The following is a 16,508-nucleotide window of genomic DNA, read 5'->3' on the forward strand; positions in this document are numbered from 1 at the left end:
AAAAATTTATATTATTTTGATATATAAATATTTTAATGAGTTAAATCTTATGTATCTTAAAAAATACCGTATTAATACGATTATATGTTATACTTCATATCATCACATCTTATACTATCAAATTAATAAATCAATCTTCATAATACGCTTAGCAATAACTAACTAAATATTTTATATAACTTATCAAAAAATATATATATATAACTTCTTTTTTGCTAAATTTATATATATATACCAAAAGTAATAAAATTATTATTCTTAATTAAAGCAACGAACTTTGTCACTGAGTCTACAGTCGCAAGTCGCCCCAAAGGGAACATCGCGTGGAGGTGCAGACAGATGAAAGCAGAGAGTCCCTTTTTGTTAAGCGAAGCCAGGGGAGAGCCATATAGGGTCATAGAGAGCCAAAAAAGACACAGAAAATGAGAATCACAAAAGAAAACCAGCTTTCACACAAACAAACAGCACCGTCGACAATAAGAAAGTTTTCTTTTCCCCTCGCTCCCTTGAAAAGTTGGAGCTAAAACAGCCAAAAAAACACACCAAGTTGTCTCTCTCTTTTCCTCATAGATCCGCGTCTTTGCAAAAGGGTTTTGTTGCTTTAATGAAGGAGCCGCTTGTGGGATCCATGAAGATTTCTGGGTTGTCCTTGTTTTCCTGTCTGATGGGGTCTCTTTAGTGAATCACTTCATTTCTTGGTTGGTTTGATCGGTAGTTTGTTTGTGAAGTTAGGGTCTTTCTAGTCTTTATCGATTGTTGTATTCTGCGATGCAATCGGATAGGTCCGAATCCGCGAGTCCGATAACCCAACGGGTTCAGTCTTTCCCATCCACTGATACGAGAGGGAAGCATCGGATACTGGCTGAGCTGAAACGGCTCGAGCAGGAAGTTAGGTTCTTAGAGGTAAGTTCTTTTTTGCCTTTTAAATATATTGTTTCTGGGACTTCGTTAATTCCTATGATGTTGTGCTTTCTATTGTTTTGTTGGCTTACATATCTAATTGTGTAAGTTGATCAATGAAGCAATGGGTGAAGCAATGGTAAGCTATGCAATTGTGAGTTTACTTATTTGTTGCCTCTGTAAAGTCATCAACTTGGTTGTTTGTTTCAAATTTCATACTTGATATTGCAAATGTTTGAATTTGAGATATGAATCTATTTGAAGTATAATTATGTTTAATTTGGCAATTATTTCTGAAAGACAGCGACTCTTGTCGAGTCGGGAACGGGCCCTAATCCTCCATCCCAGTGGTGAATATGTTGAAATGGTGTAGAGGTTTGAGGCTTTGAGCAGTTTGCAATTGTCTTCATGGTTGTTAAGAAGCATAAAAGAAACTGGTGGGTAATGTTTAAAGAGTGCTACTTCTGATCCTGTTTGCTGAACTAGTGGGTACAGTTTCATGTTGTTACTGGATCGCGAGGGGGTTTAGGAAGTTCAGTGCAGACCCTTTTTATGGGTATTTCTTGCGACACATTGTTATGCTCTGTGTTACCAATTATGTATTGGTCTCTCAAATGATAGAGAACTAGTGTTTCATTGAGTGTGAATAATCTTTTTTGCGGATTTTTTTTTCTAGATTCGACCTTACAATCGTATACTTCCTAAACTTAAGAGTATGGGTTTGGTGTTGCTCATATGTTACAGGAGATGTCTACATCAATTGCAGTACATTTGGTTAGGTCGGTTATGGTCTTTTGTGCAAATGTCTTTTTTTTTGGCAATATTGGGAAGAGAGGTGTGGACACTTTATTGTAGTTTCGGTCAATGTAATTTATAATGCATAGTATGGGAGCTGAATTCCAATTTGCAGTAGATAGAATGATAGGTATATGGGAAGTAATTGGCGAATGGGTGTATTTTATTGTCCCTTCACTTCATCTGCATTCCATGGTCCCTTCCACGTAGCTAAACTTAATCACTGTGTGACTCATAGGTGTCAAGGACCATGAATTTTTTGAAAATATAGGCCATTTATTTTCTTTCATCCAGTGAGGTATAGGTCTTGATACGTTGAGCATATAAATCTTTTAGTATCAAGCAACTTGGTTTTTCGAGTTCTGGATGATTCTTAAGTTTGACTATCAACATATAGATGTTTCTTATATTAGATAAACAGTGTATTGATGCTAATAGTACATAGACATCTAGATTCTGATTTTTGTGTCAAAGCATATAAATTCTTGTTATCAAAGAAGGGGCTACTTGACCTTACTCAGTAGTTTATCATTTAGTTAAATTGTGTTGGTTCTTCCAGAGAAGATTGCATGACATATGTTGAATGCCTTTAAATGTTTGTAAGCACTGATATAATCTCTATTCTAAAACATCTTTCTGTAAAGGCATAACAATGAGTGGAAAAACATGCAATCAGTATGTTGAATCTCAAAACAAATGATATTTTCATATCCTCACTCCTATGTTTTGGAGCTGTCATTCCTTTCATTCATTTTTTATCCTCTGTGAATCAATATGATTGAATTGTGTCAGGAAAAGTTAATTACTAAGGAGATAGAGGAAGCAGAAGTGGTTGAAAATTTTGAATTGACTTATCGTATGTACAATTGAAGTCTGAAGGAGAAGTGAATTCTTCATTTCCTAGGTATTAAGTAGACCTCCACGATGTAGCCCATTTGGACTAAGGCGCCATATTTGGCTCTTTCCGGAAAAGTCATTTTTATTGAGAGTTAGATTTAAGCATAAACATAATTGGGCTGATATAGCTTAAGCATCATGGCAACCAAAATTATATTGTAGACATTTTGTTCAGATACAGTGGGTGAGTTACTGTTTCTTCAAAGAGTCCTTTAGAATTTGGGAGCTTACAAAAGGAAGGTCATTTTATTCGGTAGGAATGGTATAAGTAACTTGGCTATGGAAGTTGATTTGAGCGCAGCTTTGTATCTGGTTTTTGGTTCCATGCTCAAACTAGCATATTCTAATAAAGCTCTAATTTGTTATATTAGTCCATATGTTTGGTACCTTTTTTAGCCATCACTGCAAATGTTTGTGTACCCAGAAAGCACCCTGAGGTGTATGCTGCACACCTTACAGAAGAAATAATCTAAAAGATTGTTAACATCTAAACAAGTGTAGTAACAACAATCAAAAGCATCTACGTTTTCTGACAGAAAGATAAAACAAGCTTGCAGGCTTAAAAGAAAGATAAACTTTGCAGAGTGTTTAAAAGAAATTCTCTAATTTGATAATAATTCAATTGAGTGAGTTTTACATTACAAACTATCATATTTATAGAAGAAAAATACTTGCAAAGAAAGTAAACATACTCCTAGTAGTGAAAGTAAACACAATCTTAGTAAGGAAAGTAAACATAATTTTAGTAGGGAAAAGAAATAAAGTCTTAATTATAAAATCAAATAAAATATTCTTTGGCTTTAGTGGGGGATACGTTCTACATCATTTTTGGTCACTATTAATTGATAGGTTGCCCGTGTAGGCAAGCTGGAAAACTTTTGCTATTTCCTCTTTTAAGTAAATTGGGCCATAAATTAGTAAAGTTGGCTGATCCAGCAACCTTAGTCAGTTTCTTCAGTTATTGCGCTAGAATTTCCATCAACTACTGTTGAGCTCATGTAAAGCTCCATTGAGATACACATTTCCATAGACATGGTAGTATCCTCTGCCTTGCTGAGCCGCTAAGGTTAACAACTTTGGAGCTTTGTGACTCAGACTTCAACCATCAGGGGTAGGCCAATTTCGAGAGAGAGTGAGGTGAGTAATTCAGTTTCAGGAAGGAAATAGCTAGGTCTCTGTGACATGCATTTTGCTTTTGGAGCACTTCCAATGCAAAGAATGGCTACAGAGATTATACTCAAGTTCTATACAGAGATCACACATATTTCCCATGTTTCCGCGGTTAATTCCTGTCTCTGTTTCCCCATTCTACTGTCTGTGTTTCCCATATTGGCCAGCCTTGATATTTCCTGATGCTTTGCAGTAGTTTTTTTTTTTTTTTCTTTTTTAGGCATCACTTTCATATATAGTTTTAGAAATTGAATGTAGACTACACCTCATGAAACAGAGGTTATTAGTTTAAATATTCCCTTTCCCCTCTCCTTGGGGCCAATTACTTTTTTTTAAAAAAAAAAATAAAAAAGGTTTAGATAGCTTATTGCTGTATTTTTGTCCATGGGGAAAGCATTTTTGCTAAGTGGTTAATATAGGTGTAAGCAATCTTGTCATTGGATAGGCAAGAAACTTCCACAGGAACTGGCCTACTGAGATGAGATGGTTCTTTGGCACCCTTCTATTTTTGAATTACCTCAAAATTTAGTGTTTTTGGGTGTTTTCTGCAGACTGTAATGAAGTGTTATATCAGAAAACGTCCCATGCTATCATCTAGGAATTCTGTCTGAATTACTACAAATTTTAGATGTACTTTCAGCATTATTATATTTTTGGTTACTTATAAAAAATAATTAATAAATAAATAAACTGACTGGATTTTCTGTGTCCAGGAAGAGCTGGAAAAGCTTGAAAAGATTGAAAAGGCTTCAGCTGAATGCAAGGAGTAAGAATGAGAAAAAATATATGGATTTTTTTACTAAGCAAAATATAAAGTACATGATTGATATTTATCAAACATTTAGTTTTACTATTATCAATTTATGAGCTGAAGTTTATATTGTGGATGCCAGAATGCTTAGCAATGTGGAAACAAGACCTGATCCTTTGCTCCCAATGTAATAATTTTTTGCCTTCCATTTGCTTTGATTGCTTTAAAATTTCCTCCAGAATCATATGGTATCATAATTTCTTCTGGTTTGGCAGAACAAATGGCCCAATAAATCAATTTTGGGATCGTTGGTTTGAAGGTCCACAAGATTCAACAGGTTGCAGATGCTGGATACTGTGATGGTTATTGCTGATTTGAAGAATTGATTTCCACCATCAGATATAGCAGAGACTTCAACTTACAGACTTCAATCTCTGAACAAAAGTCATTTTTAATTAGTCAGTTACAGCTTGAGATGGATACTGTCATTTGGCAAATGTTTGATGGAATACTCCACTGTGCATATGAGGATTTTATAGCAAAACCTTTTGTTGGCAAATGATTCATGATTTTTTTTTTTTTTATTCGATTCATGAAATGCTTAATGGTACAGATGACAATTTTATTGCAATCTTTTATAGCCAACAAAGGCTAATGAGTTGCTCTATAAACACAAAACATGAAAATCTCAAACATTTTATGGCATGGTTCCACATGACGAATGTGTTAATTGAGATGCTCCATTGTGCAGAACATAACAATTACTTAGGCAAATCAAAACTGAAAAAAATCTACACATCTGTTTGGAAGGAGCTCTCCTACAGTTTAGATGATACACAAAAGTGGCTTTTATCACTCATCCTTCACATCCATGAATGAGTGGGATAAATGAATTTTCTTTCTTTCTTTCTTTTTTTCCTATTTTCTTCCATTATTCAACTTGGTGCTTTTCCAGTAACCCGCTGAGCAATCCAACCTAAACCGTCATACAACCCTTCTCCTGTGAGGGCACAACAAGCTTGAATGTGCCAATCATGATTCTTGATGCTGTGGAGAGAGAGGCAATCTGTGATTTCGGCCGGGGTCATGGCATCCTTAAGGTCTTGTTTGTTTGCAAAAACTAGTATAACAGAATGTTGAAGATCCTCATGTCCCAGCAACCTGAAGAGTTCATCCTTCATAATAGAGATCCTGGCTCTGTCAGTGCTGTCTATCACCGCTATAATTGCATGAGTTCCACGATAATATGTTGCCCATGATGTCCTGAGTCTTTCTTGTCCACCAAGATCCCAAACCTGACACGAACAATATAGGCAAATAGTCATCAGCTGCTTTGCATTTAAGACAAATTTCACTTTTTCCAAACTTTGACATTTAAGGCATAAATAACTTTGAGCCGTTGAGCCAAGCAGGTTTACTCAATCTCCTAGTATGCCCAAAAATGAAGCCCTAGCAACTAAGGTTGATATCGTCATAAGGTAATTATCCATCTTTATCTGCATGATCAAGTAAGCTATTGAATCCAACAAAGGCATAAACTAAAGATTCATTTTTCCCATTGGAATAGAAAATCTAAAATGTTTCATAAGTTTGGATAACAAGCCTCATACACCAAAATATTATAATCTTTATAAATATGGCAATCCCTCAACAACCTCCCTAGAAAACAAAAAACCATTAACATAACTACTATCTATGACATTGAATTTCCTTTTCGGTTTAATTACCTTGTACTTTTCATGATTAAGCTGCTAATAACATTGACCATATCCAACTTTTATTCAGTCTATTTTAAATTCACATATATTGTAATAAAAGGCATAATAAACTTCAACAGATTACTTTGTATTTTGATTAGACAAATTGTTGTAGCAATGATTACTCAGAGGTAAGTATTTACAACTTCTCGGGTTAATTATAACATGCTTGATAAACGAAGAAAACAAACATAGTTAGGACACAGATGAGAGCAATAAATATTCTAAGATCTATAAGTAAATCCCAGGACCACCTTGGCTGTTAAAATCTGTACATATAACCATTAAGAGAAAAATACCTATCAATGGATAAATACAGCAAAAGCAGCCTCCATTCATGAGAGCTCATCTCAGATAATTCATCACGCTATAAACTAGCAATACTTTTAAGCTAGAAAAAGAAGCAACAGTCGCATGGCTCCCCAAGGAACCAAAATTGTAATGACGCGAGTGTCTAAATATATCTTTGCACAAAATTTGGGACCTGCAAATGCGTCCATCTACATTTTCTTATAAAATACGCCATTTTGTTACAACCTAATTCTCAAGGACATACGCGCTGTTTTTCAACAAGATAAAATTTTAACTTAATACTTGAGACAACTCTAACCTTTCCCGCATATACAAAACAAACATAAAATAGAGAACTAGAAATAATACATACATTAGATGCCACATTAAGATACACAATAATTGTGAAGAGGAAAAAAATGTAGACACTAAAACAACAATCACCCTACTAAAACCTACTCCCCCAAATTCACTATTTCCTAAAGCTACATTCAGTTTCCAAATATAAAGAAACAAATCCTCAAAGAACTATACATCACAGACATATAGTGACAAAAGATTAATCGGACCAAAAACCAGTACTTGAATAACTAAATCTAGCTTCGATTATAACACTGACACCATCATTTGCACGTTATAACTACAAATTAACAGACACTTTCACTATCTAAAACAACCATCAACCCATAAATCCAACTTCCCCCAAAAATAAATGAACAAAAAATCAAAGAACCCTATAAAAAACTTTCATAAACAGTAAGAAATATGCAATAAACATAAATGACAAAAAAAAAAGAAAAAAAAGAAGGGAATTTGAAGCTGCTAGCCCACCTCGAACCGAATGTTCTTATAGACAAGCTCTTCCACGTTGCTCCCAACAGTAGGGTGCGTAGTTACAACCTCACCCAAGTGTAATTTGTAAAGGGTCGTGGTCTTTCCGGCATTATCCAACCCAACCACCACAATCTTGTACTCCTTCGCAGGGAACAACATGAACCAAAATTTCGATATAAAGGCACCCATTTTACACCGAAACAGGGATCACCTATAAGATCCAAGAAATCAGAATAAATTTACCAAACTGATTCTTCTCCTAATTGGGTTTTAAAAATAAAAAAGAAGCGTAATAATATAATTTGAGATCTTTGAAACATAAACAAATTGAAATGATGGGGTTTTCAGGATTTTCAGATCGAATACGAAAATTATGAGATCAAAGGAAATTATCGAACCTGGGTTGAGAGATTTGGGAGTTGTTACACAGAGAAACCCTAAAGAATGTTCTTGGCTTTCGAAGTCTGCGATCAATTTGTTTGCGCAAGGTACGAAAAGAAGTATTTATCTATAAATTTCTTTGGTTGATCGTCGTGGGTTGTCGGTGCCACATGGCAGATGACGTGTACCTCGTAGCTTAATGGAAAAACTCGTTGGGCCACTATACCTAACCAAATGAGATCGCTAAATATGAGTAATTCTATGTAGCCTATTTGTATTATATTTGTATTGTACTAAGAATGATATGGTTATTAAAATTATTAATGAGTTTATGATTAATTATTATTAAATTTTGATTAAAAGATAATTTTAATAGTCATATCATTCTTAGTAGGTTTTACTAGCATTTATTATCTTATTCTCTATATATATCACTGGACACTGGTAAATCATGAAGTAATAAATAATAGAGTGATAAATGCTTATATACTTAGCATAATACTCTAAAAACTCTCAAAAATAAACTTTGATCATTCCCATGGTTTCTTAAGCGTGGTAGCGTTTATCGCTGGTTTCTTAAACCTTTTTACTTTGTCTAAAAGTTGACAATTATTACTTATAAACCAGTTTAATTACCTGAAATAGTGTGGAGACTTTACCTTGATTTTAGCAGTGGGTATATTACATTTCGATAAGAATTTATTTTAAAAGTTTCGGTTAAAATCAGTTCGGTTAATCTGTTAATCATGAGCTTTTTTAATTGGGCAAAAATTGATTGTTTTGAGAACCCAAATTATTATTATTGTTTTTTTGTAAAGTCTACTTAAGTCCCTTAAACTATCACTCCAATAACAATCTACCCCACAAACTATCAATTACGACAATTTACTCCTCAAATTACCAAAACAATGAAAATGTAGCCCCCAATGCTAGCAAAATGACGAAATTACCCCTATAAAATTTTCAATAAGACAAAAATGCCTTTTAAAATTTTGAAAAAATAAATAAATTTTAGTAGTTTTTATTTTAGTAAGGGTAATTTTGTCATTTTTAAAAAATTGGAGGTACATTGTCATTGTTTTGGTAGTTTGGGGGATAGATTGTCATTGTGGTGGTAGTTTGAGATGATTAAATGGACTTTACCTTTTTTTTTTTCTTTTTTTTTTGCTAAAATAGCTTATTGAACTAAACAAATTTTAAATGTGTCAATTAATTAACATAATAAGAGTCCACCATACATATGTTATACTAATAAATTGGTCATTTAATCTACCAACTAATATGTTCTACTAAAAAAACCCAGCTAATGCCCTTGTAATCATCATTTTACTAACAAAATATTTATTATGGGTTAATTCGGCTAACCTACAAAATAATATGTATATCGATTAACCGAACCAAACCGACGTTGGTGTAAAAATTCTTAACCGATTACCGACAGTCTTTTGGCGGTAGGTGATTAATGTCAGTTCAGTCGCAGACAGTAGGCGGTAAACGGTTAATCTGCCAACCTGTACATGATTTTAGCTTTATCAATGTCATTTCAAATTTCACACTTGTCCCAAAAATAAAAACGATAATTCGTATTCGCATGTCAGATTGAAATAATAATAAAGTATGATATAAAACTATATAAACTAACTTAACCCAACTTATTTCTAACTCATTAATTTCATGTTGAAGTCACATATCGTGTCAAAAATTGTACTCTACTTAAGTGTTGTTGTCAACATTAATTAATGAACAGTGTCAACCATAGGTAACTCTCTCTTTCACAATTGAGAAGTATTTCTCAAACTTTTTCTCAAACAATTGGTTTTTAAATCATCTTACAAGTTAATAATGAAATAGTAATACATCATTTGAAAAGTCTTCGACACCAAAGATTAGTAAAATTAGAGAAGTGAGATTAAAATAAATAAATAACACTTGTAAAATTAACCTGTACTTGCTCCAAATGACCATAACTTTCCAGAAAAGGAGGGAGATGCTATGCTAGTGTCTAGGTATATACCCTCACTTTCCAGTTTCCACATTTGCCAAAGTAAATATCTTCCGTGGGACCCTTATACGAATCCATCATGTTCGTCCACGTCTCCCAACCAACAAATCTTTTTGCGCTTCAGACCAACCAATCGCGACTAATTCCTTTTACCCTTTCAATTTCCCCAACTCGGAAACTCCAACCAATGACCATCTACCACGTCCACGGTTTCACTAATACTCGAGCGCATCCACTCCCCGCCCTCCGATTCGCTTATAATCTTAGCCGTTTTGAGCCACCTCGTCCCCTTCCACTCGCTCGTCGACATCTTCGAAGCTCGAAAACACTAGGCTCGCTTTGCAATCTCCGCCGCGCTCTTTAAAGCTCTCCACACTCTCAATCAATCTCATTTCTCGCTCGCATTTGTATCCAACTCTTGAATTTCTCCCTTTGGATCGATCCTACACCACCGTCTGTACAATTACCGGGGATTTCCCGGTCACCATGTCACAGTCTCTGCACCTCTTCACTCCATCCACTCTCTCAAAACAATGCTATTCCTACCCGAAACCCTCTTTTCCCACCTTCAGCCGCCGGTTCACGGTCACCTCCGTTAGATTCTCCTCCATCAGAGCCTGCTCCTCAGATCTCGACCCCTCCTCCTCACAAGTCCTACTAGCCTCCGATAACGGAAAGGGCGGAGGGGTTTTAACCCCTGCGACGCGGCCACCGGCGCAGGCGGTGGACTCGGGGTCGATCGAGGTGGACGCGGTGACTGAGGCTGAGCTGAAGGAGAACGGGTTCCGCAGCACGCGCCGGACGAAGCTGGTGTGCACTATCGGGCCGGCCACCTGCGGTTTCGAGCAGCTGGAGGCCCTGGCCGTGGGCGGCATGAACGTGGCGCGAATCAACATGTGCCACGGCACCCGTGAGTGGCACCGGGCCGTCATCGAGCGCGTCCGCAGGCTCAACGACGAGAAGGGCTACGCCGTCGCCATCATGATGGACACCGAGGGCAGCGAGATCCACATGGGCGATTTCGGAGGCCCTTCTTCCGCCAAAGCTGAGGTCATCGTTTATTCTTTACTTTACAATTATTCGAGCAGATTTCGAAGTCAGCCACAGCTCCGATTCCATGTCCATTTAAGAAAATGACGGAACAGCACTCTTTTATAGGCTTAATTGCTTCAAAAAAAAAAATCGCATATTCAGAAACCGCTAAACTATAGACACTAATTTGATAGGAAATTGTGAATTTAATTATTCGATTAATATTGATTACTAGTCATTTTTGCAGCTTAATGTGTTGCTTGTTTTATTTAGGCAGGGCTTAGTTTGCCAGAATGGGGCTCATTGTGATTGGTTATTCAATATTTGCAGGATGGTGAGATCTGGACTTTTAGTGTCAGAGCTTTCGATTCGGCTCTCCCTGAACGCACCATCATTGTGAACTATGATGGTTTTGCTGAAGGTTATTATCATGAAAAACATGTTAATTTAATTTTTGGGAAATGATGTTTGTAATGTGTGTTGTCATTATTACATTAATGCACATGTTGATTATTGGGTCAAATTTTAAACTGAGGTCCAACATAATACACAGATGTGAAAGTGGGGGATGAACTCCTTGTGGATGGTGGAATGGTGAGGTTTGAGGTGATAGAGATACTTGGTCCAGATGTCAAGTGCCGATGTACTGATCCTGGACTGTTGCTGCCTCGGGCTAATTTAACTTTCTGGAGAGATGGGAGTCTGGTGCGAGAACGAAATGCCATGCTTCCTACAATTTCTTCTAAGGTTGGTCCATTCATGGGAATTAACTTATTTGGTTCAGTGTAGTCATATTTATATATCTGATATATCTGATGTTATGTGACAGAGAAAAGGAAATAGGGTCTACCTCTGAAATCATTTGCTGAATTATTCAATCGATTAGAAAGCATAACTCATTACTTTGAATGTCATGTCCCCTTAAATGGGATAAGGAAAAAGCATAAAAGTGGCAGTGGCTGTTAACATACTTTCTGAGTCGAGTATCAGTCAAGGGCAATATTGCCGTAGTTACTATATCTTTCTTTTTGAGCTGTAACCCTAACATTGAGTTCTATAGGCATTTTGGTTCTTTTCCTGCTACGCATAAATTTCTTAAAATGTGCCACTCAATAGATGCAAGCCACATACATGTATCAGCTGCAGTCAATTCTCGGTAAATTACAGAACTTTCATTTTGAAATTTCCTACTAAACAAACTTCCAAACAAGAGTACAACTTTTGTCGCTTTAAGTAACTGTGCCTTCTTCAACATACACAATTGAAGGAATACCCAAAGCTATCTCTTGTGTGGGCATCAATTTGTTGAAGTTGTGAGTATATGCTGTTGGAGATTGGGTTGACCTGTAAATGAGTGATGCAGTCTTAATGAAATTCAAGACTTGGGAGTTTTTATGAGAGTGTTGCTACATGAATTCATTTGTAAATTGTATACACACACTCATAGACTAGGACAGACTTCAGGGGTTGTATGGCACCACATATGTTTTTCTTGTTTTCAGAAACCGAACATACATGTTTTTTGTTCTGTTTTATGTTGTGCTATAAACTGGAAACACACTTTTGGATCACTACTATGATCCATATTAGGAATAGAAAACAGAAAACATGTTCAATTATGATAAACATGTTTTTTTTTTTTTGGCATGTGTGCACATAGGAGTGTCTTTGTGTCTGCCTTTTCACGTTTTTGGTTGCCTATAAAATTGATGATTTGGATGCTGGATTACAGTATTGTAGGATTCTTTTTCTCAGTGCAAAAATTGTGTGTGTGTGTTTTTTTTTTTTTCCTCTTATGCTCTAGCTTTTTATATGTTCAGGATTGGTTGGATATCGATTTTGGGATTCAAGAGGGCGTCGATTTTATTGCCATATCATTTGTCAAGTCTGCTGAAGTGATTAATCATCTTAAAAGCTATATTGCAGCACGAGCTCGTGATAGGTAAGCACGTTGATAGGTGTATGTAGTATTATCGATTCAGTCGTTATAATGTCATGAAAACTGTCCACCCTTCTAAATTCTCTTATATGTTGATATGTATATGTAGTCTTTTAGTTGCCTTCAGTTCCACAACAATTGAGATGTTGTCAATTTCTAGGCTGACTTGGTTATTTTTATGTGGTGATGCAGTGATATTTCTGTCATTGCAAAGATAGAGAGTATTGACTCATTGAAGAACTTGGAAGAGATCATTCGAGCATCAGATGGAGCTATGGTAGCAAGAGGAGATCTGGGTGCTCAGATACCATTGGAACAGGTCCCCTCTGCGCAGCAAAAGATTGTTCAACTCTGCAGGCAGCTAAATAAGCCAGTCATTGTCGCCTCTCAGCTACTTGAATCCATGATTGAATACCCTACACCCACCAGAGCTGAAGTGGCTGATGTTTCTGAAGCAGTTAGGCAGCGAGCAGATGCTTTGATGCTATCTGGTGAGTCAGCCATGGGCCAGTTCCCGGAGAAGGCATTGACTGTTCTGAGAAGTGTCAGTCTGAGAATTGAGAGGTGGTGGAGGGAGGAGAAACGCCATGAAGCTATGGAACTCCGTGACATTGGATCTTCCTTTTCCGACAATATTTCAGAAGAGATTTGTAGTTCTGCTGCCAAGATGGGTAAGCATTTTCTGTAAGTCTGTATACAGATTTGGTAAATTAATTTAGTTTGCAAATGTTCTTGCACTCAGTCCATTGTGTTTCATAAATATTCAATTATCCCCTTATTTTTCTTCTTGTTATCCCATTTAATCTTTGGGGTAGTGGACCTGCCTGACCTATCAGCTAGGCCTTAATCAACCCGTTTACATTATTACTTGGTATTTGTTAAATTTGGTGGGCTTATGTGAGTTGTGATTTTGCAGCTAATAATTTGGAGGTGGATGCACTTTTTGTCTACACAAAGACAGGGCACATGGCATCTCTCCTCTCACGTTGCCGACCCGACTGCCCGATCTTTGCTTTTACTACCACCACATCTGTGCGGAGGCGTCTGAACCTACAGTGGGGCCTGATACCTTTTCGCCTGAGCTTCTCGGATGATATGGAAAGCAACCTTAATAAAACATTCGCATTGCTCAAGGCCAGAAATTTAATTAAATCAGGTGACCTTGTCATTGCTGTCTCAGACATGTTACAGTCTATTCAAGTTATGAATGTTCCTTGAAGAATTCATTTAGTTTGCAAGCGTTGATCCATATATGTTAGATGGTATTATCTGTCTAAACTGCTATATCCTTCACTAATGGTTCCACAATTTGGTTAGCCGTTGGAAGAAAAAGAGTAATCATGAATTCAGTCCTCTCCTCCCTCGACCTCCGCTTGGATCCCTTTGTCAGTGGCTGCAACTGTAGGTTCAATAGAATTGTTTATGCTACTTGAGCTTTTCTGGTCTTATGCGTGTGATCACACTTCATAGCACCCTATGATAACTTTGTTTAGGTTATTTGTTACAAAATTCACCCTTGTATGGCAGAGTTAAAGCCACTATGCCTTTCCTTTTTTCCTTTTCTGTTTGTGTAAACATTGCCGTGTTTTTTTATTGCGTTCTTAGGCTTTGTTTGTTAAATTATTTTCCCTCTCACTCTATTTGATTAATAGATATATATATTTTATAGTTATGCATATTAGAAAAACAGGTAATGAATTAAATCATTTTAAACAAAAAAGAAAGAAAAAAGGACTAGTATGGATGTCATACTCTCCTCGTATCACCCCCATTAGAAATATATATATGCTCTTTTCTGCATATGTTAGATTGATAGAAGTTTAATTCTTGACTCCATATTCACTCTATTTTAGTTGTGAGAATTAAAACAGAATATGCTATCTATCAGCTGAAAATTTGGCATCCTTTCTGCATACACAAAAGCTCCCAAAATTTGGTCAAAAAAAAAAAAAAAAAAAAAAGCTCCCAAAATTATGAACCAACAGGCAGCCAGTTTAATTATGACTATTGTTAAACTAATATTACTATCAGCTTTCTCCTAAATGATAATCTGCAAATAAAACCGGTCATGGCTCATTATTAGCAACCGAACTTTGTCAAATTGTAAGCTTATTGCATCAACACAGTAATTCAGTACAAATCTCATACAACCTTCAAGTAGAATTTACCGTTGAAAACAAACTTCTAAGGGAAGGATACCTAAGAGCTTATATATACATAGTTAAGATAGCACTTAAGTCATGTAAGATACTTTAGATTGTAACATATCGCCATGCTTCCCGAATTTGACGTTCGCGATGGTTCACTTTGTACTATAGGTCACCCCTTCATGACTTTGATTTGTTATACCAAGATCGAGCTCCTCTAATTTATAATTGTAGGTTCTTACAACACAGTAGATTGGTGACTCTTGGAAAAAGGGAAACCCATGACGTGGTACCTGATTCTAATACCAAATAATGTAAACCTACCAAATAATACAAACCTTGAGAAGAGGGCACTAAATAGCTTATATATGCATAATTAAGATTGTACTTGACCATGTGGGACATTTAGGATTGTGACATACAATTACGCTCCCTAGTCAATGTCCACGGCGGCCCACTCTATCTTAGAGGTTGTTATTGCCATGATTCAAACTTATTGTGGTGCCTAGCTCTGATATAAACTTTGGGTAAAACTTACTCTTGAAGATTGGCTTACAAGGAGAAGGTACTCAAAAGTTATATTTACATGGTTAAGTTTGTACTTAAACCAAGTGGTACACTTAGGATCATAATATACAATCACGCTTCCGAATCCGGCGGCTCACTTTATTCTATAGGTTGTCCATTACGTAATTCGAACTCGAGATGTGGTACTTTACTTGCAAGGAAATGTTGTTCAAGAGATATACTCATGATAGCTACATGTAACACTTAAAAGATCGTAATAACTTACTATTTTAAAGCACACCAAAATATGATTTAAGAAGGGTGAGATGTGTCCTCAAAAGGTAGTTCAATCGGCTGGAGACTACGCCTTATGAAGTGAAGGTCACTAGATCGAATTCCTCTCCTCTTCTCCCTAGTTCATACATGTTAAAAAAAAAAAAGAGGCTTCAATATGTTATGGAGTCCACGCCCAAGTCTTTAGAAAGATACTGCCTCAACTCATGATTTTCAAAAGGGATTTTAGGAAAAGGCAGACAGGCTCCGAGGAAACAAATATGGTGGAGCAGGTCGTGCTTTTTGGATAGGTGGGAATGACAGCTATTTGGGATTACGTGGGTATCAATTTGGGCCTTTCGCTTTTTGATTTTAGTAAATTTATTCATTTAGTTTGGGCTTTTAGCGGGCAGAGGTCAAGGACCAATTGGAATAAATAAAGATGGAAGCCCATTGTTCGGAGGGCCCATTACTTGTATTAATGAATACTCCCAACCTGGTTCGTTTGTTTCTCCATTCCTTCAATTTCTAACCGGAAAGGCTCCTGCCACGAAACAGAAGATGTATCGGCGGCGCTAATCGGAAACGGAGCTTCAGTTGAAGCTCATAAGCATGGTAGCTCGGCACCAACAAATGAAGACCACATTCATTGATGGGTTGTCTTTTCATTCAATCCGTCATTTGGCCGCGCTATAGAAATACTTATAGCAAAAGTTATCTCTGTTCTACTACACACTGTTCAATAGTGCCCAAATGCAACTAATTCAGCTGATTCTTATACTCGTTTTCTCTGTCAAGATAACGATTCAAAGTCAACTGTGACTCTTATCAT

General features: G+C 36.5%; 3 protein-coding genes across 3 annotated transcripts; 2 read left to right on the forward strand and 1 right to left on the reverse strand.

Moving 5' to 3' along the window:
- Window positions 1–306: 306 nt before the first annotated feature.
- LOC132177471 (guanine nucleotide-binding protein subunit gamma 2) lies at window positions 307–5,073 on the forward strand. Its single transcript, XM_059589808.1, has 4 exons — window positions 307–903; window positions 4,476–4,528; window positions 4,656–4,700; window positions 4,789–5,073. The coding sequence occupies exons 1-4, from the start codon at window positions 769–771 to the stop codon at window positions 4,871–4,873; spliced, it is 318 nt and encodes a 105-aa protein (XP_059445791.1). The 5' UTR covers window positions 307–768; the 3' UTR covers window positions 4,874–5,073.
- A 107-nt stretch (window positions 5,074–5,180) lies between these two features.
- Window positions 5,181–7,879, reverse strand: LOC132177470 (uncharacterized). Its single transcript, XM_059589806.1, has 3 exons — window positions 7,794–7,879; window positions 7,393–7,606; window positions 5,181–5,808 (listed from the first exon to the last, which is right to left on the reverse strand). The coding sequence occupies exons 2-3, from the start codon at window positions 7,582–7,584 to the stop codon at window positions 5,449–5,451; spliced, it is 552 nt and encodes a 183-aa protein (XP_059445789.1). The 5' UTR covers window positions 7,585–7,606; window positions 7,794–7,879; the 3' UTR covers window positions 5,181–5,448.
- Window positions 7,880–10,058: 2,179 nt separating this feature from the next.
- LOC132178629 (pyruvate kinase isozyme A, chloroplastic) lies at window positions 10,059–14,372 on the forward strand. Its single transcript, XM_059591098.1, has 6 exons — window positions 10,059–10,828; window positions 11,141–11,231; window positions 11,364–11,557; window positions 12,631–12,752; window positions 12,942–13,420; window positions 13,666–14,372. The coding sequence occupies exons 1-6, from the start codon at window positions 10,265–10,267 to the stop codon at window positions 13,965–13,967; spliced, it is 1,752 nt and encodes a 583-aa protein (XP_059447081.1). The 5' UTR covers window positions 10,059–10,264; the 3' UTR covers window positions 13,968–14,372.
- The last annotated feature ends 2,136 nt before the right edge of the window (window positions 14,373–16,508 follow it).

The sequence above is a fragment of the Corylus avellana genome, chromosome ca4, assembly GCF_901000735.1.
Source record: "Corylus avellana chromosome ca4, CavTom2PMs-1.0".
NCBI lineage: Eukaryota > Viridiplantae > Streptophyta > Magnoliopsida > Fagales > Betulaceae > Corylus > Corylus avellana.

Coding starts and splice junctions, on each gene's coding strand:
- LOC132177471 (XM_059589808.1), top strand. CDS start 769: ATGCAATCGGATAGGTCCGAATCCGCGAGTCCGATAACCCAACGGGTT. Junction 904..4,475: donor AGGAAGTTAGGTTCTTAGAG/GTAAGTTCTTTT, acceptor TTCTGTGTCCAG/GAAGAGCTGGAAAAGCTTGA. Junction 4,529..4,655: donor GCTTCAGCTGAATGCAAGGA/GTAAGAATGAGA, acceptor TGTGGATGCCAG/AATGCTTAGCAATGTGGAAA.
- LOC132178629 (XM_059591098.1), top strand. CDS start 10,265: ATGTCACAGTCTCTGCACCTCTTCACTCCATCCACTCTCTCAAAACAA. Junction 12,753..12,941: donor GCAGCACGAGCTCGTGATAG/GTAAGCACGTTG, acceptor GTGGTGATGCAG/TGATATTTCTGTCATTGCAA. Junction 13,421..13,665: donor TAGTTCTGCTGCCAAGATGG/GTAAGCATTTTC, acceptor GTGATTTTGCAG/CTAATAATTTGGAGGTGGAT.
- LOC132177470 (XM_059589806.1), bottom strand. CDS start 7,584: ATGGGTGCCTTTATATCGAAATTTTGGTTCATGTTGTTCCCTGCGAAG. Junction 5,809..7,392: donor ATAAGAACATTCGGTTCGAG/GTGGGCTAGCAG, acceptor TGTTCGTGTCAG/GTTTGGGATCTTGGTGGACA.